At 36.9% G+C, this 26,467-nt stretch overlaps 1 protein-coding gene across 2 annotated transcripts; it reads right to left on the bottom strand.

Annotated features, from left to right (window-relative positions):
• Positions 1-24,816, bottom strand: brat1 (BRCA1-associated ATM activator 1). Of its 2 annotated transcripts, XM_066662375.1 has the most exons (14): positions 24,602-24,816; positions 20,934-21,107; positions 18,684-18,838; positions 18,311-18,458; positions 14,217-14,601; positions 11,973-12,092; positions 11,785-11,873; positions 10,644-10,738; positions 10,149-10,329; positions 5,719-5,792; positions 5,531-5,615; positions 3,565-3,663; positions 1,963-2,120; positions 1-1,375 (listed from the first exon to the last, which is right to left on the bottom strand). In XM_066662375.1, the coding sequence occupies exons 2-14, from the start codon at positions 21,058-21,060 to the stop codon at positions 638-640; spliced, it is 2,454 nt and encodes an 817-aa protein (XP_066518472.1). In that variant the 5' UTR covers positions 21,061-21,107; positions 24,602-24,816; the 3' UTR covers positions 1-637. The 2 variants fall into 2 exon arrangements, with proteins under 2 accessions (XP_066518472.1, XP_066518473.1); XM_066662376.1 differs by lacking the exons at positions 20,934-21,107; positions 24,602-24,816 and adding an exon at positions 19,232-19,341.
• Between the last annotated feature and the right edge of the window lie 1,651 nt (positions 24,817-26,467).

Raw genomic sequence — 26,467 nt, 5'->3', positions numbered from 1 at the left:
GATGGACTTTATTTTGTAATTGTGGAACTACAAAATGCGCATGTGGACAGTGGAACTGAGAAGGGGCAGTGATTGTCATCTGTGTACATCTAACATTCAACAATTGATTCTTTCATTCTCATTCTGTAAGCTCTTTTTAATACAATTATATTTTAAGACATATAAACAGACAAATATTGCTAGATAATGGTACTTAAAACCAATGTGCCATTATATGAACATTAAAATCCCACCTATTCGGCTGCAAAACACATTAAAGCAGCTTTAATTACAAAAATTCAAAAATAGATTTCACAAAGGACTAAACTTTATGACCCTTTTCACACAGAATGATCTGTAGCACAGTCATGCATCAGACACATTTAAATTTCTAGTTTAGCAAAATGTTTCTGAACCAGTCAGTTATAGTAATATTTTAACCAGAACACAATTCCCAAAATTTGATCAAGTAACACTGCATTCACAACTGTTGTCCTCAAGCTTTCAAGTGCAGGCTGTTCTTTATAAATACATCATAATTATTTCCATTCTCAACACTGCAAATTTGAAATGGCTGCTACCCAATACATTTTACACAAGGCATCAAGCATTACATGTATATCATAAATGCGACATTAAGATGTGCATTTGCACATTTTCAATAACAGTCAACTGTATTTTCTTCATTCTGCTGTGCTGCAAATAGAATGTCCTCCATTATGGATCGTGGTGAATTTATCACATGGTCACTACTAAGTGATAAATTATACTGCATGTCCTCAAGGTCTAATACTTCTAAGACCTTAAACAGATCCAGCTTTTCTGTTCCACAGTCATTGGGACCACAGTCTTCACTGTTCATTTGCCTAGAAGATTCCGAATCTCCAAATCTTACACAGTTGGGGTCTCCAGTCTGTTGTCTTCTATTGCAACTTTTAAGAATTTCTTGACCCCAACTACACCTGGTTATTTCAACTGTAAAACCGTTGTGGCCAGTGCTGCAGGTCTGCTTTAGAAATTTTCTGAGCTTTAGCAAGAGTGTACAAGCTTTCTCAGAGACAGGTCTGTCACAGTCAAATATACATTTTAAAAGCACATCGAATACCCCTAAATCCCTTAGCTTTTTTAGTGCCTGATTAATGCATGTGGTTTCAGAAAATGTGAAGACACCACTGGAATACTCCATCAACAAGCCTGCTAGTTCCAGCGTGTGAACTTTCACCTCCCAGTCAAAGTCATTGCTACCAACAGACAATACAGAACTTATAGTGTGGTCTAAGGAACTAAAAGTGAGTGGACTTTTCAACCATGATATAAAGACCTTCACTGCAGCACGACGAGGGAAGTTCTCAGGATCTTGAGTGAGAATGTTCAGCAGATGCTTACAGAGTTCCTCCTACAACAGATAAGAGTTAACATACTGTTTAAAGGTGTTATACAATCAATGTGAATACTATCCATTTACAGTAATAAGGTGTTTGTATAAGCAAACAAAAATCAAATTAAAAACCCCTTATGCATAAAAATATGTATTCTGATTTATTTGCATACAGATCCACATACAAATGCTAGTCTTTCATTAATTCATTATTTTCTGTAAACACTTAATGCTTTTTAGGGGTGCAGTGGGTCCGGACTCTACCCAAAGTCATTGGGCACAAGATGGGTACACACCCTGTACTAGTACAACAGAGTGCCCCACACACTCACCCAGTCACTCACACATATGGACAACCTATGAATAACAAATCCACCTACCAACATGTGCTTAACATGTTGGTAGGTGGATTTGCTATTCATAGGTTCAAGATTGTGAGGAAACAGGAGCACATGGATGAAACGAACAAGCACACAACCCTAGGGATATTACAGGCTGTGCCACTGTGCTACCCAAATTCCACTGAATACCTAAATGTACACTGCATTACATTCAGATAACTGTTTAAATACCTAAATATTTTAACAATGAAATATTTACTTTACCTGTAGGCTAGTACAAAGTGATAGGTTTGTGGCAGTAAATGCCTGTCCAAGTGCAGTCACTGCACTTGCTCGGACATAGCCCTCTCCATCTTCTAATGAGGTGAACAGCACTGAGATCATGTCACTGTCTTGAAAAGCTTCAGCATATTTAATACTGCCTGAAGAAAAGCAAATAAATGGAGTATGTTCTTTCATATACTTAATTTTGTAGATTATCATACAATACAGGGGGTCCTCGACTTACAACATTGATCCGTTCCTACGTCGTGCTGTAAACCGATTTTGGGTGTAAGTCAGAACATACGTACATACTGTACGTAAACAACATCCTGTAAGCACTTATCCTATCCTAACACCTATCCTCCTCGGTCCCAAGTCCCCACACGTAACCATGTATTCTTCCTCCGCGCACACCAAACACGACGTTCGCGTTACAACGTTTACGACGCAAAAGTAAATGCAACGTTTTCTGGCATTAAAAAACAAACTAAATATATTTGTCTTCAAGTCTCAATGATTTTTTTTAATCAAGTAGAGAAAAAATATATGGAATCACTCAATTCTGAAAAATATGGAATCACTGTAATTTGCAGTTCCAAAACATGCACCTGCATCAGATTAAATCTATTAATTAGTCTTCAGTTAAAAACATATGAGCAATCGCCTAAAAGGAACGGGATTTACATACATAAAGCCAAAAGAAAGCCATCATTAACACCTAAACAGACAAGAACAAGCAGAAAGAAAAGCAATCATGGCCTGTTATTGACTGGATGAAAGTGATGTTCAGTGATGAATCATGAATCTACATTGGGCAAGGTGATGACGCTGGAACTTTTGTTTGATGCCAGTCCAGTGAAATTTATTAAGATAGCTGCCTAAAGAAAACATGTAAATTTCCACAGTCTTTGATGATATGGGCCTGCATTTCAGGGGGAGATAGAAGTCATTACATACATTTTTCTTATTCCAGCTGTTGAAAGAGGTTTGGTAATAATGACTTAATTTTTCAAGATGATAATGCATCTTGTCATAGGACAAAGGATGTGAAAACTTTCCTTCAAGACAGGCATATAATTTCAATGGCATGGCTGCAAATCTCTGGTGGAAACTGAAGAAAATGGTCAATGACAAGGCTCCAACCTGCAAAGCTGGTATGGCAACAGAAATAAGAGAAAGTTGGAGCTGGACTGATTAAGAATACTGTTTGTCATTAGTAAAATTTGTATGTTATAAAAGCCAGAGGTGGTGCAACAAAGTACTAATGGTGCAAGTATTTTTCTCTATGATTCCATAACATTTTGCTCAGAATTGAGGGAGTCCAAAATTATATTTGTCTCTTTTTATTATTATTATTATTATTGTTTCCAGAAATGCCAGAAGTTTGAAATTTTGAAAAAGAAAGATGTCTGTCATTTAACATCTTTATAGAAATATAATAACTGAAAAACATCCAAGAGTAGTGATTCCATAATTTTTGCCAGGGGTTGTACATATCCACAATCAAGATACACTTTCTAGTAGGAATCCTCAACTTTTTTTGTTCAATCACATAGGTAGGGATAAAAGTTGGGGGAATGGTAATGATCATAATTGCAGTACCTTTAAGTGTAGCAGTGAGCTGCATAATAAATTCTAGGGTGGAATCTCTCACTTCCCATCGTCCATCACATACATGCTTTTTCAATAAAGGGAAGATGTCTGTAAAACACACATGTACAACTGTTCCAAACCAGGGTCATTGGAAGGCAAGCAACTGTAAACCCTACAAAAACATCTTTTCATACAATATTACTTGCACAGGATTTTGGAAAAAAACATTTATTTTTCATTAGTATTTTTGACAACAAAGAACTACAGATAACATTTTAAGAACTACAGAATTAAGGATAGACCACACCCCTGTTCTAGAAGGAATTCTCCTCACTCTTTAAGGCAAAGAATATAGCCTGAAAACTTGCCAGACAGGAGTAATCTCATTTTCTTACATTTGGAACTCTTAGGATTTTACCAAGAGTTAAATGCCAGATTCATATAGTAGACTATAATGACCACAATAGCTTTAATCAGGTTTTGAAAGGCTGTTAATCCAATGCATAACAAATTCATTATTGTACAATACCAGACCAAGAAGAGATATGTTAAGACATTTAAAAAATACGTTGCTGCTGCTGGTCATTTATTTGATAGAAGAAAACTGGAACAGTTTGGACATATGGATCAGTGGACAATTGATGTGGAGCAGTTTTTCTGCAGCAGGATCTGCATCATGGATTCCCAGAAATAACAGGCCTTTTTAAAGAGGAATCATGATGCCTTCTGTTGACAAATTAAGACTTGGTGATCATTGGACTTTCCAGCAAGATCATGATCCCATGCACACCTTCAAGTCAACCAAAGCTTGGTTGAGAAAAGATCCTGAAACATCCTGGAGTGGCCTTCTCAGTCAGCAGATTTAAAGAAGGCAGTTGCAATATGGAAGCCATCAAACATCACTGAGCTAGAGGCTTTTGCGCATGAAGAAAGGGCAAAGATTCCAATTGAGAGGTGTAAGAAGCTTGTCAGAAGTTAAAAAAATGCTAAGGTATGCTCCACAGTGTACTGAATAATAGTGCACAGGCACATGTGTTAAAGTGTTACATTTTTCATTTAGACTTCAACTTATAAGTCAACTTTTGTTTTCAAAATACCTCAAATATGTTTTTGTCATTTATTGAGGTCTTTTTGAGGTGAGAGGATTGAATATTTGTGATTGCAACTGTATCTGTTTAAACAGCTATAAACCTATCTCACAGTTATCATGCACCAGTTACAGTCACTTCTCTGAGTAAATTCCATTTCAAGCACACAGTGGTCTGTTTTCAAAAGAAAACAAAAAAACCCTTACATCTACTAGACTAATTTTTAATAAATTTATTTGTACTCTTGACAGAAACATGTAATGTACTGCACTCTTTATTGATTTATCAAAAACATGTGATATAGCTGATTATCCACTACTGCTAAAACAAAAATGACATAATGGCTTTGAACACAATGGCCTTAAATAGTTTGAGCAATACCCAACAGTGTGTTGACCTGGGAAGCAGATTATCCCACACCCTTATTTGGTTGTTGTTTTTTTTAACCAGTACTTTTAGTGGTCCCCTCAGGGTCCAGTTTTAGGCCTAATTCTATTTTGAATTTATATCAATGATACTGTATTAATGGTGACTGAATGTAATATGAATGCAGACAATTTTATGCAGACATTTTATACTGTACTGCAAACTCAGCAAAAGCAGCCACTGAAAATTGCAATACTCTTTGACTCTCTGCAATTCAACTTTCAATACCAAAAATGTGTCTTAATTATAATCATAAACAGGATAAGATGTACCTGCAGCCACACAAAACTAATTTTATGCTGTTTTCCAGACCTCCTGACAACACTGAATTATCAATGTGAAGTGTATTTTAAACACATTGTAACTGAAGGCCCCACATCAAAGTAAATCCGAGTTTAAATAAAGAATGTTACTGATGATGATGAAAAGTTATTATGGCAAGAAGCCCCTTTGAAACTCACCATGACTGATAGTGTTGCATGATTCAGGTGAAAGAGCACAAATGCTGAACCATTTTAGAGTGGCTTCATGTGCTTTCTTCAAGACCTTGGGAACACAAAAACAACAAAAAGTTGTAAAATAAATTAAAAGTTGTAAAACCCATAAAAATCAAAACAAGCCATTCTGTGCCAATTGAGGGGAGACTTACTGTGGCATGTAAATCAGGGCACTGTAGATACAGCAGAAGAACAGAAAGGGCCTCATGAAGTAAGTCCACATTTTCTATAAGACGATAAATATAATAACATCGTCTGACATTCTCTAACACAATATTGTCACAAAACTTCTGCTTCTTCTGTTATTAGGGAGGTATTTCTGAAGATTGTTTGATGTCTTTGAAATTCTGATATTTGTTTTAAAATATAATTTATCTCCTTCTTAATCAGATCTTCAAAAGAAGTTTCAGTGTTGAATCTAGTTTCCAAAATTCCTCATTAAGCTTTCGCAGACTCAAAGGTCTTACCCTATGTAAATTCCTTAAATTCTGCAATGAATTGCATACTATATTTGTTCTAATATGGAGGTCTTGTACAACCATCTAGCTGCATGCCTGGCAGGGGTGTGCTTAAGACCTGCATTTCTGCAAGTCAGATTCAGAGTTGGAGCGTGACGGGACATTAGAGTTGCCAACCGCCTTGTATTTGGAAAATAAAAACCGTGTATTGTTAGGAACCGATATGGAAGGTTTTTTATTATTTCTGAGGTGAAACTGTTAAGACGAAGCTCCAAAGCTCTTCCTCAGCCAGAGGAAGAGGCAAATACTCCACAGCACGAGAGAACGTGCTTCTCATTGGTCGTTACTTATTTAGCCAATCAACAGCCAGAGTTAGCTGTCCATCATTTAGTGCTGCAGCCAATGGAGTCAAAGTCCCTCCTAAGATAAACTGCACCAAAATACAGTTTTAATATCTTACTTTAATAACTGATGTTCTATGAGAGATATTCTGTTTATTAAATATTTAACCATATTTGTTCAAATGAATTGCATGTTAATCTGGTTTGTATGTTGAAATTGTGAATTTAGCAACGACGCTGAAGTTGGTTACTTATTCGCCAGTTTCTTATTCGGATACTCTTTTCCACCTTAAATGGTGCAATAGTTGTATTCTGTCGCCGCTAGATGGCAAAGTACGAACACACCTTCCATAATATGGAAAAATTACATGTTTAGCTTAATTCCGTGGATATTATCTCTTTATTTTCAAAGAGTTTCAAAAATCTGAAAGGCTCACTAAAGACACAATATAACAGACTATTGATATCCTGAAGAAATTTTACTGTAAAATTGTTTTTTGTAATTTCCCTGTGAGCATAGCATTGGATGCAAATGTGTGGGGAAATTGCGTATTTGGCTTAATTCATTGGACAAATCCGAAAAGCTTATTGAAGACACAGTATAAAAGAACTATCAGAATCCTAAAGATGAAGAAATGTCACTGTGGAATTGCTCTGTCATAATCCTGTGACTACAGCACATGACATGATAGAATATGAAACATGAACTTTGGGTATATGTACTATGGCATTTTTATTTTTTAATTGTTAGATTATCAAGAATCTGAAATTGATTTTACAGAAGGTGTAGTACAAATATAATATCCCAAAGTGCAGAGTTATTCATAAAGGTGTGTTTGTTTAAACACTTAATGTCAATGTGTATATTCATGATGCCTGGTTATTTCCAATATTATTATATTTTTATTATTATGCCATTTTATAACATAATGTTATGCCATTTAATTAGTCAGGTTGCCTGGCAACATTTTAACATAAAAGAGAGCCTTAAATATGAATAGCATTGTGTAAAAAAGCCTAACTGGGCAGCTCGGCCCAGTGAGGCTAAACAAGGCAAAGTTTGCAAGTACAAGGCCTAAAGGCCAAGCCTATGTGTGGATAGAAATTACATCTCAAACAGTCAAAGTACCAGGAGAAAAAAGTATACATGTAACATTATTTAATAGGGGGTGGGTGTAAGTGCACACTAAGTCTTAGATAATTTGGGCCAGTGAGGTTAAACAAGGACTAACTGACTTTGTGTCTATTTACAGAGTAAGAAAAATGAAAGGAATTTTATTTAAAAGACATTTTTGACCATAACTATTGAGAGCTGGTCTTAATCATGATAAAAAACTGATAAATGTTCATATGTTCTCATGTCTTGAGCTATGAAGATTATGATGAAGATTTTGAACATGGTATGTAAGAAACTTCAAAAGTTGGTTCATAAAATTGAACACTTTGATACTCATGACAATTATGCCCAGTGATGATGACATCATTTGACGTGATGACGTCATTTGAGTGTTTGGCACTGTTGGTCTCTGCCGTTTTAAACCTGTATTGGTTCTGCTTATTCCACAACTATTTTCTCAGTTCAGCAGCAGCTATTTTTCTACCTTCAGTACTGTAAACCAACAGTATGTTTCACAGATTATTAATCTCTCAAGGGCATCTTCATGTCAATTAGACCCTTTGCCAACACAGCAGGTGAAAGCCTGTTCTCCATTTTTCTGTCCTCTTATTACCAAGGTTATCAATGCTTCACTTAGTTCAGGAATGGTCCCATCTTCTTTGAAACTGGCAGATATTACTCCAGTTCTCAAGAAGCCTGGCTTAGATCCTGAGAATCTCGCAAATTATAGGTCCATCTCTAATCTCCCATTCCTTGCTAAACTGTTGGAGCGAACAGTAGCTGCTCAGTTAACAGAACATATTCAATCATGTGATCTGTTTGAAGTCTTCCAATCAGGATTTAGGAGGAATCACAGCACTGAAACTGCTCTTGTTAAGGTTGTCAATGATTTGCTGATGTCAGCTGACCAAGGACTGCCGAGTCTGCTTGTCCTATTGGACCTTACTGCAGCATTTGGTACAGTGTGTCATAGTCTTTTACTTACTCGGCTCAAAAACATGTTTGGCATAACTGGTACTGCATTAGCTTGTTTCAATCGTATCTTTCTGGTAGGCAGCAGTTTGTTTCAATGGGAAGTTTTTAATCTGACACATGCTCCTTGTCACATGGTGTCCCCCAGGGCTCTGTTCTTGGGCCCCTGCTTTTTATTTTGTACATCCTTTGTCTTGGCGACATCATTAGACATCATGGGCTGCGGTTTCACCATTTTGCTGATGATGTCCAGATATATATATGTATATGTACAAAGCCTTCTCACAGCTTGCCACCTAGTGACTTGATGAATTGCTTAACCGATGTGAGAGCTTGGACGATGGAGAACTTCCTTAGCCTAAATAATAAAAAATCTGAAGCCATCATAATTGCTTCTTCTGTTACAGTCAGGAGGCTTTAGTGACACTACTGCTTGTATCCCTGGTTTTGCTATCTCCACCTCAACACTAGTGAGAAATCTTGGAGTAATTTTTGATTCTACATTATCATTTGAATCACATATTAACAACACATGTAGCACAGCCTTCTACCATCTTAAAAATATTTCTAGGATTCACCCTTTTCTCTCTTTCACTGCTGCTGAGACCATAGTCCATGCATTTTGTAACTACTGTAATGCTCTGTTGTGTGGCCTTTGAGCAGGCTGCAGTATGCGCAGAATTCTGCTGCTAGGGTGCTGACCCATACAAGATCATGGGAGCATATTACTCCAGTCCTAAGTCATCCTCATTGGCTTCCAGTGAAGTACCGAATACAGTACAAATTGCTTGTGTTGGTGTTTAAATCCTTGCATGACCTTGCCCCAGTATCTCAGTACTGTTCAAATGAAGCTCATGTGTCCGTATGATTAAATATGTTTAAAAAGACAAAGGCTTTTATGGGGTGTCCTAACGTTTCACATGAATGTATAACCAAAAGTTTCCACATGCTATGTTCATATCACATGCCATGTTCACAGGGCCATTACAAAAAAAAATCCACAATGACATCTTTAGGATTCTGATAGTCTTTAATATTGTGTCTTCAATAAGCCTTTCAGATTTTTGAGACACTTTGACAATTTGGAGATAATGTCCAATGACTTTAGTCAAATGCGCAATTTCTCCATATTCTATCATGTCAAAGGCTATATTCACAGGGCAATTACAAATATATTCCACAGTAAAATTTCTTCATCTTCAGGATATTAATAGTCTGTAATATTGTGTCTTCAGTGAGCCTTTCAGATTTTTGAGACACTTTGGAAATTTTGAGATATTCTGTAGGTATGAACCAAATATCATTGTTTATTCAAAAAACAATTCCCATCATTCTTTTGTGCATCTGCTCTTTAGCAATAGTATAACCTCATCCAAGCGTAAAACTCTATTTGCATCTGTTTTTGCAAATTTTGGGCCTTTTACAATCAGGATTTTTAATGTACACTTTCATAATTCACAAAAACCCAGTGGTTGGAAAACCAGCTACTGTCCCTTCTGGACTAAGAATAGTTCATCAAACAAAAATATCCAGACAACAGCCTCCTGTATCCACTAACCAGAGGACGAAACACAAAACTGCAGAAACAGATAGTTAATTAGTTACTCTCTCTGACTTGATGTTAATAAAGCGGACCGACCAGGTAGTCTAACAGAGTGGACAGTGGGTTGAAAGTGTTTAAAAACTCCATTTACCTTTATAGACTGTAAGGCTCCCTAACAAGTCCAGACTTGACCTCTGAACCTTGCAGCAGCCAAAAAGGTGAGAGGAGGTTTGAAGATTTGGTGAAGTGGAGAGGTGATTGCCAATGCATATCCTTAAAAGTGATATCACAGAAGTAGTGATCTGTTGAACAGGAATATCAGCCAAGGATTCCTTGTCAAAAAAAATGAAAAAATATTAGATTCATACAGAGATGACTCTAAATTTACTAGCTAAAGTTCCCTAATCCCTTTTTTCTATTCTTTAAATTGTATGAATGAGCAGCTGGCTTAAGGGAAAATGATATAATATCAGGAGCTGAACAGGACACTGAAATTTGAAAAAGAGCCTGCATGGCATTGGACATAAAGAAAAGAACAGTTTAACACAAAAATATTATCATTTTAAGTTGCCATGATCTAATTGTTATTCCGAAACAGTTTCCTTGCTTTGATATTTGCTAAAACAGCCACCTCTGGACAACCTACCTTGCATATAAGATCTGCTATGCTGGAAAGACTTTGAGTGAGCAGGGAGACACATGAAATTCGCTGGGATAGCTGGTTCTCCATGTATGAATTTTCTGTATCAAAAATATGACGTTTTTTAAACAACAATAATAACAAATAATATTACATTCAACATGTGTACAAACACAGATTTCTCCCAAAACCTAGTGAACTTTCTACATAGAGAAAGTTAGTTAAAGAGAAATCATGCATTTTATCAAATATCAGACAGTACAATAAACTTTGGAATTTGGACATTTAACCTGTTTACTGAGGGACAATCTGGGGGTTAAGTGACTTGCTCCTGCTTGAGGAAAGAATTAACAGGAAAGAGTAGAATGGCTTTAACATGTTTACAAGATGATTCAAATGTAGCAGACCCCCCCCCCTTCATTTATAAGTAGAAAGATTACAAATGTATGTGATCTCAAAATCCTGATATTGCTTCTGTAAATGGTACCAAATATTTTTCAGAAAGTTCTTCCGAGAACTCTTGCAGAAGAACCCACATATCTGTGGTATCATTGCAGGCTTCTTTAGTAATTGTCTGTAACCGCTTCTCCAGTTCAGGGTCATGGCGGGTCCGGAGCCTACCTGGATTCACTAGGAGTGGGGCTCAAACCCACAACCACAGGACCCTGGAGTCGTGTGACAGCTACACTACCTGCGCCACAGTGCTGCCCTATTAGAATAATAATCCTAAATCTTTGGTAATGTTATTTTGTATGTATGCCTTGAGGACAAATAAGTGAAAACTTAAATACTGAAACCTGAAAACGAATCTTCCATGTGGAATCAGCTTTGCTGATGAGATAACTGTATACCTGAGATGCTAGCACCCAGTCGATGCACTACACATGAAGGTTAATGTCTCTTCAATGCAATAGCTTTATTCCTGTGTGTATTACTTAACGAAAATGACAAATATTTTTAGATGTTATCTAAATACACACAAAATTTCTTTCCCATTAATTCACTCATTCACTCTGCATTCACAAAGACAATGTCAGGGTGTAGGTTCTTTTTTCAATTCACCCATGAACATTTTAGCTCAGCTGTAATGATAACAAAATGTTACATTTTCAGAGATGTATATTTAAAAGAAATGGTTTGTCAGCACCTTGTCCATGAGGCTGAAGAGAAGATGAAGTGACATGCAACAGAGGAAGGAAAAGGACATCTTTTGCTTTCCTTTTTAAGGTCTGAGAGCTGAATAATTAAAAAGACAGAAAAAATTAAACAGATGAACAATACGTCAATAGGACTAACTCAACATTTCAAACAGTAATGTGGTTTTGCGTTAATTACCTGTTCTCCAGTTGTAGTACTAATGCTGCACACTGCACAGAATCATTTGTATTTCTTGAATATAACATGGCTTCCATCAGTGCCTCTACTCTACACTCTGGGTTGATAAAAAGGGTACTCCTGTTTTACAGAGAAGGTATGTTAGAACTGCAAGTACATTTGGAGTTTTTAAGGAGCATTTATGATGTGTTTTGTGGTGCCACCCTACCTTGAGGAAAAGAAAGAAGTCATCATAATTAAAGTTATGACTATTATTCTGCTATATATGTAGGTTTTCATTGCATAGAATACATGTCCTGTGACACTAGCTAGATTATCAAAAATTAATTAATTTTCAACTTTTATATGTACTGTGTTGGGAGGGTTACTTTTAAAATGTATCCCATTACAGAATATAAAATACATGCATTAAAATGTATTTTGTAAAGAATTCTGTCACAGTACTCAATGAGTAATGTATTCTGAATACTTTGGAATACTTCAAAATTTTCTTATATTTTAAAGAATTGTGAATGTGACAGTCACACACTGTTACATAAGAAGAATATTCTGTTGTGTTCTACTGTAACAACTAGCAGAATATATAAGGGCTTTCTTTACAACATTTGCTGTAAAGGAGTAAAGGCTATAAGACAATGTAAATGCACAAGATCTTCAGTGATTTAACTGGTAAAAAAGAAAGAAAATACCCAATATTCCCAGTAATGGCTAATTCCGCAGCTTTATTTTTATGCTCAAGTACCAATAGTGTATTAAGAGAAGAATATGCGTTGGAACAGCTTTTCTATTGTTTGCTTTAATGTGATTTCAAAGCTATTTTAATCTATGAAATAAATGACTTGTCAAACAACAGTGTAAATAAATATTCAGTTCATGTGTTTTTCATCTTAATACAAAACCAGACAAGAAAGCAATGCCTCAAAACACTGCTAATAATAGCAGTATTAAACAATTCTTCAATTTAATTTGTGTTATTATTGCAAGTGCTTCATTCACTTTTTGATTTTTGGCAATAAAACCATCAGCCTGAATCTTTGCTGAACATGATAACTGTTTCAGGGGTGTTTCTACAGCTGAAGGGGCTATGACTCCAAAAGAAGAGGATGAGGAGAAAGTGGGTGGAGCAAGAGGCTGGCTCAATAGAAGTGCTGTACCTGGTCTACATGGAAGCACAAAGCTTTTGTTGTTTGTTTGTTTAGAAAGGAAAATGACCAAATGACCTCGAAAAATGTAATTAAGGAATGTATTCATAACTAAAATCTAGTTTTCATGTGTAAATTACATAAATGTTTCACAGTTGTTTATGCCCCAATGAAATTTGTATGTGTTTAAAAAAAATACAATGTGCTACGCATACACTATAGTTGATTATGTCTGTAATGATTTTATTTTATTTTTTTCAGTTTTTCAGAAATCTGTGTAAAAAAAAAAGCCCAGTTTCATTTGCTTACTGGATGTAGGAAAATGCTATGAGCAATTTGCAATTTATTTTAAAAAGAGGAAAGGAGAAATGAGAAAAACAAGCAGAGACCAAGCCAAAGAAATACTCTGAAGCCTAGAAGGCCTAAATCTAGAGGCAGCTGAAAGAAAACAATGTGGCAGTTCTTTGCATCTTTACAGTCATAACACAGCGCCACACCTCCTTTACCTCCTGATACAAGTGCCAAGAGCTGCTTAAAGCACCACACTGTTTTCACCTACAGCCCATTTAATCACATAACTGGTATAAAACACTGGCCAATCATCATGCAACTTGAATGACATGTAGAAGCACTTAATAAGTACCTACAAAACTTTTGCCACTAGTGGACACAATTAATGTTTTCAAAATGATAATATGGAATATCTTAGTGAAAAAACTTACAAACAAGAAATTAGTTTGTGATAAAGTGTGTCAACTTCTGTTCGCAACTACTATAGTCTAACAGTGCAGAGTATTGTATCATTAGTAATTAACATGAAAACTGAGCTTTTTGAACTAGTCTGTGTTTTGAGCCAGTCAACAAGAAATTTGTCTTAATGCAATATGTAGAGCATGTGAGTTATAAATTAGGTAGTAAAATGACCTAAAAATGTATGACATTTGGACACAATTTTGCTACAAAATATAAATCAGTCCAAGTGCGCAGAGCTCTATGCACTCTGTGAACTGTAACTCAAACAAATTAAGCCCCACTGAGAACAAACTTGGTAGATATATATACATTACTATTCTGAAGATGAATGCATACTAAAATCACTTACTTTGCAACAGCTTGAAGAACTGCCAAGATAGGCCGAGTTAATGAACCATACTGCACTAGTACATCCAGAGGTTCCAGAACATGTTTCCACAGCTTTCCTTTCAGAGGTTCACTGCACTGAGCAAGAGCTACAACCACTAGCCTTATGCCTGAGAGTATAGTACTCTGTTCTTCTGAGGCTAATGACACAGCCACATGGTTCATTACCTCTGCTGTTGCTGAGTCCCAGTCTAAACTGTCAGGAGAGTCATTTTGGGCCTTTGTCTCACAATTATTTAATACAGTCACCATTGTGGAATTCATAAAGTGCACTAAAACTTGGTTGGTCAAAGAGGCAATGAAGAGGCTTTCATCACTTTGCAGACAGAGAACCTGATTAATGAGCCCTGTAGACAAAGAACAGAAAATAAGGGCCACATTAGTTGTTCCTGTGAAAAGTGTAAAACAAGAAGAAGAAAAAAAAAATCAGACAAAATTGTAACACATGAATTCTGTAAACAAAATACATGTAAGTTGTAATTAGTAAACAAACATTTCATATCAAAAGCGATATATCACCTAAAAGTCAGATACATTACCTTTAACCATTTAGGAATCACAGCTTTTTTGCAACATTAGAAAAGGTTTCATCTGACTACTTTCAATGGGGTCTTTACAATAATTTACAATTATTTATTAAAACAAAATATTTTTACATTCTGTCTGAAAAAATTACATTTGATGCAAACAGCTAGCTTAAATTTTATTATTGATATTGAATTGACTCTGAGTCTTGCTCCATGGTATTTCATTTTAAATGTTGAAATTTAGCATGCAAGAGCTGAAATTAAGCCTGCCTTCTGCACTGCAGACTGTTAATGAGGTTCCCGTTATTGCACTCTGTTTCGGTGTCTGTGTCTTCAATCTTGCAGCCGGTGTAGACAGGAATTAAAAAGAATATTCCCCCCAAAAAATTTTCCCTTGCTTATAATATTCTGCAAACTTAAATCACAGTTATGCCTTGACTTATGAGTTTAATTTGTTCTGTGACTGAGCTTGTAAGTCAACTTGCTCATATATCATATTAAATTTCCCATTAAAAGAACTGAAATGCTAGTAATCCATTCCAGCCCCACAAAAACCACACCAATTTTCTTTGTAACGTGCTTTTTAAACAAGACAAATGTACTTTATAAATAACAAATAATATATAATAATAATAATAATAGTAATAGTAATACATTGCTGTGGGCGATGGAGGCAAGTCATATTAAGTTTTTGCTGAGAGCAACTTATGACGTCCTTCCAACACCGCAAAATCTTGGACAGTGTGTAGGTGAAGAGCCGAGTTGTGGATTATGTACAGGGGGTGTCATGCTGAAGCATATTCTTTTAGCTTATAAAGTTAGTTTGTCACAGGGTCGGTGGCATAATCAGGTGCTAAGGGTTTTAGCATGTTTGTTGGACAGCAAACGGCTAGAGGTCAATGAATTGGCAAGTGGCTGTAGTAATAAAATAGTTAGCTTTGTGCGTGAGGGGGAATGTTTTCGAGAAAGTGTGCAGGCTACAAATATTGGTAGATAGGTTGAAGCATGAAATTGGAAATTGCTGGTGAATGTAAGAAAAATCTGCAGGTCCCAGAGTGCATTGTGTTAACTACAATGAGGCTAGACATGGTACTGAACACTGAAAGTAAACAGATAGTTTATCTCTTAGAGTTAACGATTCCATTTGAGAATGCAGAGGATGAAGCATTCAAAAGGAAGAAGCTGAAGTATGCAGACTTGGCAGCTGAGGTGAGGGAATGCGGGTGGCAGGCACATGTAAGACCGGTGGAGGTGTAGCCAAATCGGCCACATCCCTGCTTGTGCAGTTCAGCATCATGGGCCAGAAACTAAGGGCAGCTATGAAGGAGTTATCAGAAACAGCTGAAAGGTCTAGTCAGTTGTTGTGGATAAGGAGAGCATAGATTATTTGGGGAAATGCACTGTAGAGGTGCTATTGGGATTACTGGTGTTGTAGCATGTAAAGTTCACATGGAAGTGGTGGCACGAATTAACGGTGCCAGTGGGGCTAGGTACAGCCTTAGTCACAAGGGAGGCCAGTGTGAATTTATGGTTGTTGATTGTAAAGGGTGAGGCAGGACTGTAAAGCTGGCTTGGGGGGGCTCTGGGTTGCCAGATTTCACTCTAGAGTTTTCTGGAGGTGTTGTGGGCTTAATTCAGCAAAACACCAACGAGAGGAGGTGCCTGCCTGATGACCCTTGTGAAGAGCTAGTGATACAGTGGGTGGTTTTGGTACTCATGGGCTGGGCTCAATGAGTCAGTGTAGTTGTTAAGGATTGGCGGTTGCTGATCAGATCATAAACGGCCACAGCAAATAGTGTTGAGGTGTAGGATTCAACAGGAATTTTGGTGGCTGCAGGAAGGAAGAGAGTGTGGTGGAACCTATGTGAAGCTCTAATTGATTGGCATAGTATATGTTACATCTTATCTTGAGTATGATAATAATTACATAAAGGGAATGTTAACAAACTGGTTCTATTAAGTATATTTATCTTGAAGAGGTAAACAAAGATGCTGGTGGAGGTGGAGGAAATTGGGGGAGTTTTTCTTTTCGTGCTCTATCGCTTAACATACTCACTACACACTTGCTACAATGCTACAAAAATCAACAATACGACAGATGCTTGGACAGCCGATAACTGAACGCTCACTAGGCTACCTAGTGGCAGGTGGCGTAAGCTCGCTTGCTCGCTCGTCACTCAAATCTAGGCACACATCATAGAGCAAAAAGAAATTTAATAAAAAAGAAAATTCAACAAAGCTACAGCTAAGATCTCTAAAAAATCATACGTTGCTTCACTCGTAAGTCAAGGTTTCACTGAATTCATGTGTGCTCCGTAATAATTGTTAATGTTTGTTTGTTGCAAGCATCCTTGAGTTCTTGAAAAGCACTATATTAATATAATTTCAGTTGATGTCATGAAGATTTGCAAGTCAAGAATTCTTCCAGCCACCTACTACAAAGACACTCTTAATTTATCCAGAACTGCAGGCTGTTAGCTCCAAAGGTTGCAATTCACACCTCAGCTAACCCAAAGCCACACCAGAACTAAAGAGCACAAAGCTGTAGGCTAACCAAATTTCATCTGAATCAAGTTAAGAGTATATTCAAGACCAACCTACATTACAAGCAAAGAATGAACCCAAATAAAAAATGAAAGCACACAGAGTTCCGTGTTGATACACATTTTACCAACATCTGCAGGTTGTCAGCCCTGCCCTGCAATTCACCCATACCACTATAGGTATCAGTCCATACCTGCTACAATGGCACATTATGAGTTTTATTGTTTTGACCCAAGCATGATTTCAGTGCTCTGGATTATTTAATCATTATTTTTGTTCTGCAAGTCATTACTCTGTGAAAACTGCAGTGGGAACTCAGCTAGGAAAAGACAAAAGAACAAAATAACTATTCTTTACCAGAAATTCCCACAGTAGAAGATCTGGTTATCATTCTAAATTCTAAAGCTCAAGCATAAAACATACATATCTTAAGAATCAAAATTAAGGCTTTGGAGTGGCCTAGGCTTGTGATGCTATGGCAGGACCTTCAAAGGCAATTCATGCCAATATTCCTCCATAACACTTTAAAAGGCTGAGTGCCAGTTATATGGAGAGGGGAAGCATAATTGTCTATTCAGTCCATCTAGTGATACAACATGTTACAACAAAACCATTTCCATCATCGTATATTAGATAAGATTATATTCATTACTTTGTGTAATGTAGGTACAAAACCAGACTGCCCCACATTAAACAATATTTTATCTTGCAGAACAGTTATGGCCTATATTGAGACATTTTAAAAATGTTATCTTTAAAACATTTTTATTCTGCTAAATATTTTACAGTTTCTTTATTGTGCCATTGTATATGGTGCTTGAATGCTGTTGATTTTCGTAAAGATAAGATTTATCTCTGTACTGGTGATTTATCTTCCATTTAATTACTATTTTCTAAACATCTCCATATAAGTATCTTCTAATAAATAGACTAAAATTCTGGCCTTTGCCAATAACCTAGTATTTAGCAAGGTATGTGCATTTACCTTTCCTACAGAAAAAGTCCAGGGCTTGTTGGTGTTGTAGCATGCTCCAAAGTCCATGTAGCCACGCACAACGCACTGAAGCATTTTTCCAAAGTTCAGGTATATGCCATCCTTCTGGATCAAACATATAGTGCAAAATTCCGCTCTCCTGATGAGTGGGAAAAATCATCAGGAAAAAAATGGTCACAGACAAAAAGCAATTGCAGATAATAAATGTAAAAAAGACACAAGACTTTATGGAACTAATAATTTGTATTAGCTTTCATCTTGTTTTGCAGACTTTCGTCTGTACTTCACACACCCGATTCAGATCAGAAAGAAAAGCTAGATGGGACTGATGAGAAACCAAAAAATGTGTTTAGTGTGGCGTTACCTTCAGCAGGCTGAAATTGTCCACTTTAGCTGCTAGAAGCCCAGTGAGTTTTAAAGTGAATGAAAAGACAGTTGAATCTGTTGTTTTAGATTTAGTCATAGTGTGTAGGAATTCCAATAGACATGGTTGATTCTGAATAATACAGTGGCCATCACCTGAAAACAACAAAATCAACAACATAATTACACACACAATATTGTACTAAGTTTCATTCAGGGAACCAAGCATACTTGTGTTCCAATCTCTTTGTAATTTACCTAAATTGTGTGTGTGTGTGTGTGTGTGTGTGTATGTATATGTGCACACACACACACACACACGGTTTAGGTGAGTTACGAAGAGATTGGAACATAATCACAGGAAATTTTAAGAAGTAAGAAAAAAGTCAGTGTGGTGGTAGCCTCAAGGATACATATTTGTACCTTTAACTCTGAAACCTTCTATAATAATTGTAGATATTAAAATTGTGTTGATTTCATAAATTCCATTTAATCTAAAGGACTTATTATATATTTTTTACTTGACACAGTTCTATAATGAAAACTTACAAATATCCCCCCTTCTTCTAGAGAAGAGAATGTGATGTACCTTTAGGTAACACAACTGGACTTTTAAACACTGTTGTACCTTTAAATTTGGCACAGCAGGTCATACAGCTCCAGAGACCTGGATTTCCTCTGGGTGCTCCGGTTTCCTCCCATGATCCCAAAACACACTCTGATAGGTGGATTGGTGACTCAAAATTGTCCACAGGTGTGCGTGTGTCGCCCTGTGAAGGACTGGTGCTCCCTCCAGGGTTTCCGTCTTGCACCCAGTGATTCCGGGTAGGCTTACCGAAAATGAATGTAAGCACGTATCCAGTCCAGTTCACATTTTTGAATGGGTTTTGTTTTACATTCCTCTCCAGGGTGCGGTTATCCCTATTGCCTTTACACTTTTTTCTACCACATCTTATCCTTCCTTTCAACTCTCTATTAATGTGCTTGGACACAGAGCTCAGTGAACAGCAGCCTCTTTAGCAATGACCTTTTGTGTCTTGCTCTGCTAGTGTAAGGCGTCAATGGTCATCTTTTGGACAACTGTCAAGTCAGCAGTCTTCCCCATGATTGTTTAGCCTACAGATCTAGACTGTGAGACCATTTAAAGGCCTTTGCAGGTGTTTTGAGTTAATTAGCTGATTAGAGTGTGGCACCAGGTGTCTTCAATATTGAATCTTTTTACAATATTGTAATTTTCTGAGATACTGAATTTGGGGTTCTCATTAGTTGTCAGTTATAATCATCAAATTAAAAGAAATAAACACTTGAAATATATCAGTCTGTGTGTAATGAATGAGTATAATATAAATTTCACTTTTTTAATAGAATTACTGAAATAAAACAACTTTTTTTATGACCAGCACCTGTATATACAGAAAATGTATCTGTTTCTGTTCGTTTGTCACATTTTCCCAGTCATATGTGTGGGGAGTTGGAGTGTTTGGATTATGATGGAGTGTTTATCATACTCGTAAGGACATTACCACAAAATTGAAATTGTAAAAAAAAATAAAACTAAATGGAGTTTAATAATTGGTTATCTCCAGTTTTGAAAATTACCAAATTGAAAAATATATAGAAATATTAATTAATTCATTCATTGTCTGTAACCACTTATCCAGTTCAAGGTCATGGTGGGTCCGGGGCCTACCTGGAATCACTGAGTGCAAGGCAGGTACACACCCTGGCCCATCCACCTACCAATGTGTGTTTTGGGAACACCTGGAGGAAACACATGTGGACCAAACTCCTAACATCTCACCTGGAGCAGGGCCCGAACCCACAACCCCAGGACCCTGGAGCTGTGTGACAGCATCACTACCTGCCCTGCAGAAAATTTTAATATAGGAAAAACTGACTCCTAACTACAATGTTACCTAGTAATGGTCACAAGTTATCAATTCTAAAATCTTTCAACTTTGAACTTTGAATAATGAAAAGTGATTACATAAAAAGTTTTATCGGCTCTTGCTTTACCCTCCATCTATAGGACAATAATTCACCATTCATACTTTGTTTGCATAGGTGGTATTTTAAAACTACAGATCAGAGAAAGAACTATTCTCATTTTATTCCATTATATTACATTATAGATTTTAATTTGTCTAGACTATGACAGAAACAAAGATAAATGCCTGAGGAATTTTAGAAAGTGAGGTAATGTGCTAATGAACCTCCCAGATTCATAAGTCAGAGACAGTGGGCTACTCACTTTGTTTTATCAGTTCCTTGAACCAGTCCAGAAGCTTCTCCAAAGGAGTGTCATCAGGTATCAGAGGTTTGGAACAGGCTAAGATTTCACACACAGAAGGTAGCAGGGATAAGCATTCACCCTCCATTGTGGAAAAAAGTGGTGAAATATTCAGTGATGCTGATGTTCAAACAACTGTAAAATAAGGACAAAACACATTCAAAATTTGGTTCATTCAAAAAGTGCACCAAAATAATACACTGATATAGAATTCACTTCAATCATGTTACTTGTAAATAATTTAGTTTACTAATCTTGCCAAATGTATACAAACGTGCACAAAAGAAGATCAAAACAGTACATTCCTCTCATAAATTAAATACAGAAACTCTATGATATATCATTTTAATATTCTTCTCTAAGTGACAAAATAAAGCATTCTTGACAACACAAATACTTTTGTGTAAAAAGGAAAGTAAGAAAGGAAGACTTAAGAAACATAAATGTAATAAGGACCAACATTAAGAGTTATATATAATGTTTAATGTCCCAAAGCTTGGGGAAGCTGATCATGTCTTCAGTTACTATTTCGATCAGTGTAGATAAACCAGGGTTTCCCACAGTGCTTTACAGTTATTCGTATCATACAATATGTTCAGTTTGTTATCAAGGCTTCCGATGCGTTTGCACATGACTTTCCGCTATGTCCAGTGATCAATGATTAACAAATATGTTGTAGAAAACTCTCAATAATAAGAGATCCTTCAAAGCTCCAAAGTACTTTCTATGACTCATTTAACGCATTATTCCTCAGTTTTCAGTCACAAACACAGGTTCTAAAGTATAATTCAGTTTAAAGGTGAGCTGTGTGTTAATCGAGTTTCCCAGCGGCTGTGTGTACACAAGGTCAGAGCATGTGCAGCCCATGCTTGTAAACAATGTTTTGAATCATTGATTTGAATTTGCACTCGATTTCGTGAACTGATTCACTCAATCCATCATGTAAGTTCCTCAAATCGTCCAAACACCACACAGAACACATAATTCATGAAATATCATTGGATTTTTTTTATAACACCAAATTTGAATTTGAATTTAATTTCTTGACCTTGGATTCCCAATGGAAGCACGCGTGGGGGCAGATACAAGGTTGTTGTCCCCCGGTCAAAAACAAGAACCAGTGAATCACAACCACCACGCCCGTAAATGTGCTGAGTTATCCCACTGGCATGAGTGCCGACTTCAGAGGGTTAATATAATGGTGCCGGAAGCTGATATTTAGAGGCAAGTGGTTTTTAATTTTAATAAACGTGTTTTAAGTGAGTTTTACTTATTCTGATAAAGTAAAATTATTGAAGAGCACTAGACAGTTAGCTATTATAACACCTAGGTTTGCTACATTAACTTTACAGGGCAGAAGGAATTGTCTGAACAGTTATTTCAGCAATAAACCTGGTTTACAGTTAAAGGAATGCAATGTTAGAATTGTTCTTTTTTGTCTCCTGAGCTCCCCCTACCTGCTGCTGAATGTAATTCACTTTTACAGTACTGTCGTGAAATCAAGGCTCACACCCATCTATCTCTCACCTCACACATACTCTACCAACTCTCAGGGCTCCTATTAAGACACATTCTCCCTGTATCTCTTCCACTGACAAACACTTCCCTTTCACTCTCTCTCTCTCTCTCTCTAAGTGATGTTTACATAGGTCATGAATGGCTCACAAGGGTTCAGCTGATGTTGAGCGGGGGGAATTTGTGTAATCAAAATGTGTGTAATTAAAATGATGTAGACCGGCTCTGTGTGCAGGTGGCTCCTCTTCTTTTTGCTTTGGGTCAGACTCAGGGTCAAACAAATAGGGTGGGAAATCGCCTCTGTTTTTTTGCTATTTTCACATGTGGTAAACGCTCAGTGTAAACATGTGCTGGGTGGGGCGTGGCCAGCAACTGCTTATTTGCATAAAAGTGACAGAGCCCTTAAATGGCTCATTCTGAAAGGGACTGAAATTGGCAAGTATAGAGGTGTTGAGATCTCTTTATGTGAGAATGACTTTGTGCAAGGAACTTCATGAGCATGTTTTGTATAGCCCTATAGACCTATTGTAACTTGTTAAAAAAAAAAAAAAAAAAAAAGTATAATTATGTCCCCTTTAAGTTACAGCAGCTTTCACATTTGTTACATTTACCTCAAGGTATTTTGAAGAGGTTTATATGCTGCTTGGGTTAATGGCCGATGAAATAATTTCCAGTGAAAATCGAATGTGCAGCAAGTAAAACTGATCTGGGAGAATTGGGGCACGGAGCCGTGCTTAGTCCAAATAACTAAAACAACACGTTAATACACAATGAGTAAACAGTGCCTAACTTCAGAGCCAGCGATTCCTGTAAGAGACGGGGTTTGTGATGTCACCGACTCCATTTCATGGGGGAGCCCTTCCAGAGGAAAAGCGAAAAGCTTTAAGTGAGCCGAGCCATGTCAAGTCGAGTCATCTAGAGCCGGACTCGTGTGGTAGAAAATCACCATAATTATACATGAAATTATGCAGAAATATTTCTGTAGCGTATGCATCAATTTACTTAGAAAAAATTTTTTTTTTTTTCTTAGTCTGACAGAAATTTGAAACACAATACAATGTGATTTTGTGTGTAACTTACAAAATTAACTATAGTATTTATTTATTTTTTTGAACGCACATACCCAGCTAATACAGAGTATGTTCAAGCTGCCAAGGTCTTATCTGTAAAGTATAATTTCTGAAACTTTCTCTGCTAAACTCTGGATCTGAAGAACCCATGAAACTGTTGTGGATGTGACTCAGTAGCTGTAATTTTGTTAAAGGATTTGTACAATGGGCATGCTGTACATGGATGCTTCATATGTTTACATATTTATCATCATGAACAACAAAATGAAGAATTAGCATGGTGGCTTCCAGGATTTGCACATGGAATGACTACTGAAAACATCTCAATTAATTTACCCTTTAAAATAATATCCTCTGGCTTAAGTGGAACAGCGTAGCTATCAAATGTCCCAGCATTGCTGGTGACAATTGATGGACCAACAATAGTTAAAAAAATATATAAATAAATAAAATGTTGTTGGGGGGGGGGGGGGGGCATCAACCGAGGAACTTGCAGGTTGCAAAATTGACCTAAATAATAATTTAATTATTACTGCATCAATGTAGCTTTTCCACTTTTGAATGTAAATTGATTGAGTTAACAGATGTGGGATTGTTATTATAGTATTTTTCTTCATGATGCATAGGTAGTAAATTCAGGGACAAACTGTTTTGCTCAACATCCCACTGTGGCAATCATTTTTTTTAAGTGAAATTAAAGTGTTTAAGTGTTGATTTAAGGCTGTTACATTAGTGTATGGATGCCTAATTTGAAAGAGCTCATACACATGATTGCCCTATTTGGGAAATTGATTTTAATGCTAAATTGTTAATGTTACTTCATTACCTCATTTTACATTTTCAAAGGGAAATAATTCCTTGAAGATTAGTATTAAACATTGGTTTTACTTACATAATAATTTGTATCAAAGCCTGCTAAACTGAGTTATATCAGATTAAACACAGCGTGTTTTTACTAAACAACTCTGCCCGCTTGTGGACTCGTGTGAACCCGGATGTGAGTGGTACAGACACATGGACCTCATGAGCTAGGAAAACTCTTACTTGTGGTTTGTAGATACTTTCAGCGGGCAGCGTTGGAAATGAATCCTAAATCTTGTTGTAGGTCTCAGACTGATGACTTCTTCCGAAGCAGTAAGTGTGGAAAAACAGACTGAGACACCACTATAATTTCGAAACCCACGATTGTTGTGATTATGTTTGATTCGCTGCAAAAAGATCAGTTCTATCCTTGACCAATTCCTCTTCTTCGGAGTGTGTGATGCCATATAATAAGTTGCATTGGCGCCCTCTTGTGGGCTGTGGTAATCTAATCAGTGAGAGGCGGTGAAGGAAAGGGACTGTTCGATGAGCACATAATGCTGCGCACATTGCTTTTAACGGTTCATGGACAAACGAATAGCACTAAATACAGAACGTAGCCAACTGTTTACCCTCACAACACACAAAACAAGCCAAAAACATGTACGAAATCTTTTCTTTCTTCCTTTACTTTATCGCTGCTTATTTTGTTTATTTGATCTTAAAGGTCTCTACAGTTTAAAATACTTTAAATCATTTTAATACATTTATATATTGAACGGTATATCAACATTTAAAATTGATTATGTATATAATTGACCAGTAAAAATTAAACAGAAAATGACAGTTAGGTTAAACAGATATTTAAATATTAAACTGAGGGACTGTATTGAATATGGCCGGGACACTGCAATTTTCATCCTAAATACAGGCCTAGGCTGATGATGTTTACTTTATCTGGAAACAAGTCATTCATATATATATATATGTATTTTTTTTTTTTACAAAAAATAAGGTGAGAAAGTGGTTCTCAAAGTCAGAGTTCTATCCTATACTGTAATTTTAACTGCAAATATGCACAAACTAATGAATAGGAGACTGAGGTACTGGAAGGTAATTGAAGTACTTAATCACCTTTTGGCCAGCGCAAATACATAGATCTAGTTTCCCCCTGTAAGGAAAACATGGATTTTGCCTGGCCCAAACTGATTTAATAATTTAATTCAAACTGGAAACATGGGATATTGAGCAATTGTGCACATAAATAAATAAATAATTCATTATCTGTAACCCTTATCCAGTTCAGGGTCGCAGTGGGTCCAGAGCCTACCTGGAATCATTGGGCGCAAGGTGGGAATACACCCTGGAGGGGGCGCTAGTCCTTCACAGGGCAACACAGACACACATTCACTCACACCTACGGTCACTTTTTGAGTCGCCAATCCACCAACCAACATGTGTTTTTGGACTGTGGGAGTAAACCGGAGCACCTGGAGGAAACCCACGCAGACACGAGGAGAACACACCACACTCCTCACAGACAGTCACCCGGAGGAAACCCACACAGACACGGGGAGAACACACCACACTCCTCACAGACAGTCACCCAGAGGAAACCCACACAGACACAGGGAGAACACACCACACTCCTCACAGTCACCTGGAGGAAACCCACACTGACACAGGGAGAACACACCACACTCCTCACAGACAGTCACCCGGAGCGGGAATCAAACTCACAACCTCCAGGTCCCTGGAGCTGTGTGACTGCGACACTACCTGATGCCCCACCGTGCCACCCATTAAATAAATAAATAAATAAATAAATGTCTGACAGATTCTGGAGGGTATTTGAGGTCATTAATCACTTTGGCCCTGCACAAATACACATTCTAAAAATAGATCTCCCCCTGTAAGGAAAAGATAGATTTGTCCTGGCCCGAACTGATTTTATAATTTAATTTTAACTGCAACTGTGCACAAAAAATGAATGATTCGATCCCTGTTCAATTCAATGTTATGAAATTATAATCAGACAATCAGGTATGGAATTATAATCATGTGTTTAAAATTACCTTTTATATAAACTTTATTCAGGAACCACCAAGA

The sequence above is a fragment of the Hoplias malabaricus genome, chromosome 2 (assembly GCF_029633855.1).
Source record: "Hoplias malabaricus isolate fHopMal1 chromosome 2, fHopMal1.hap1, whole genome shotgun sequence".
Classification (NCBI taxonomy): domain Eukaryota; kingdom Metazoa; phylum Chordata; class Actinopteri; order Characiformes; family Erythrinidae; genus Hoplias; species Hoplias malabaricus.
This window is presented reverse-complemented; position numbering and strand designations above follow the sequence as displayed.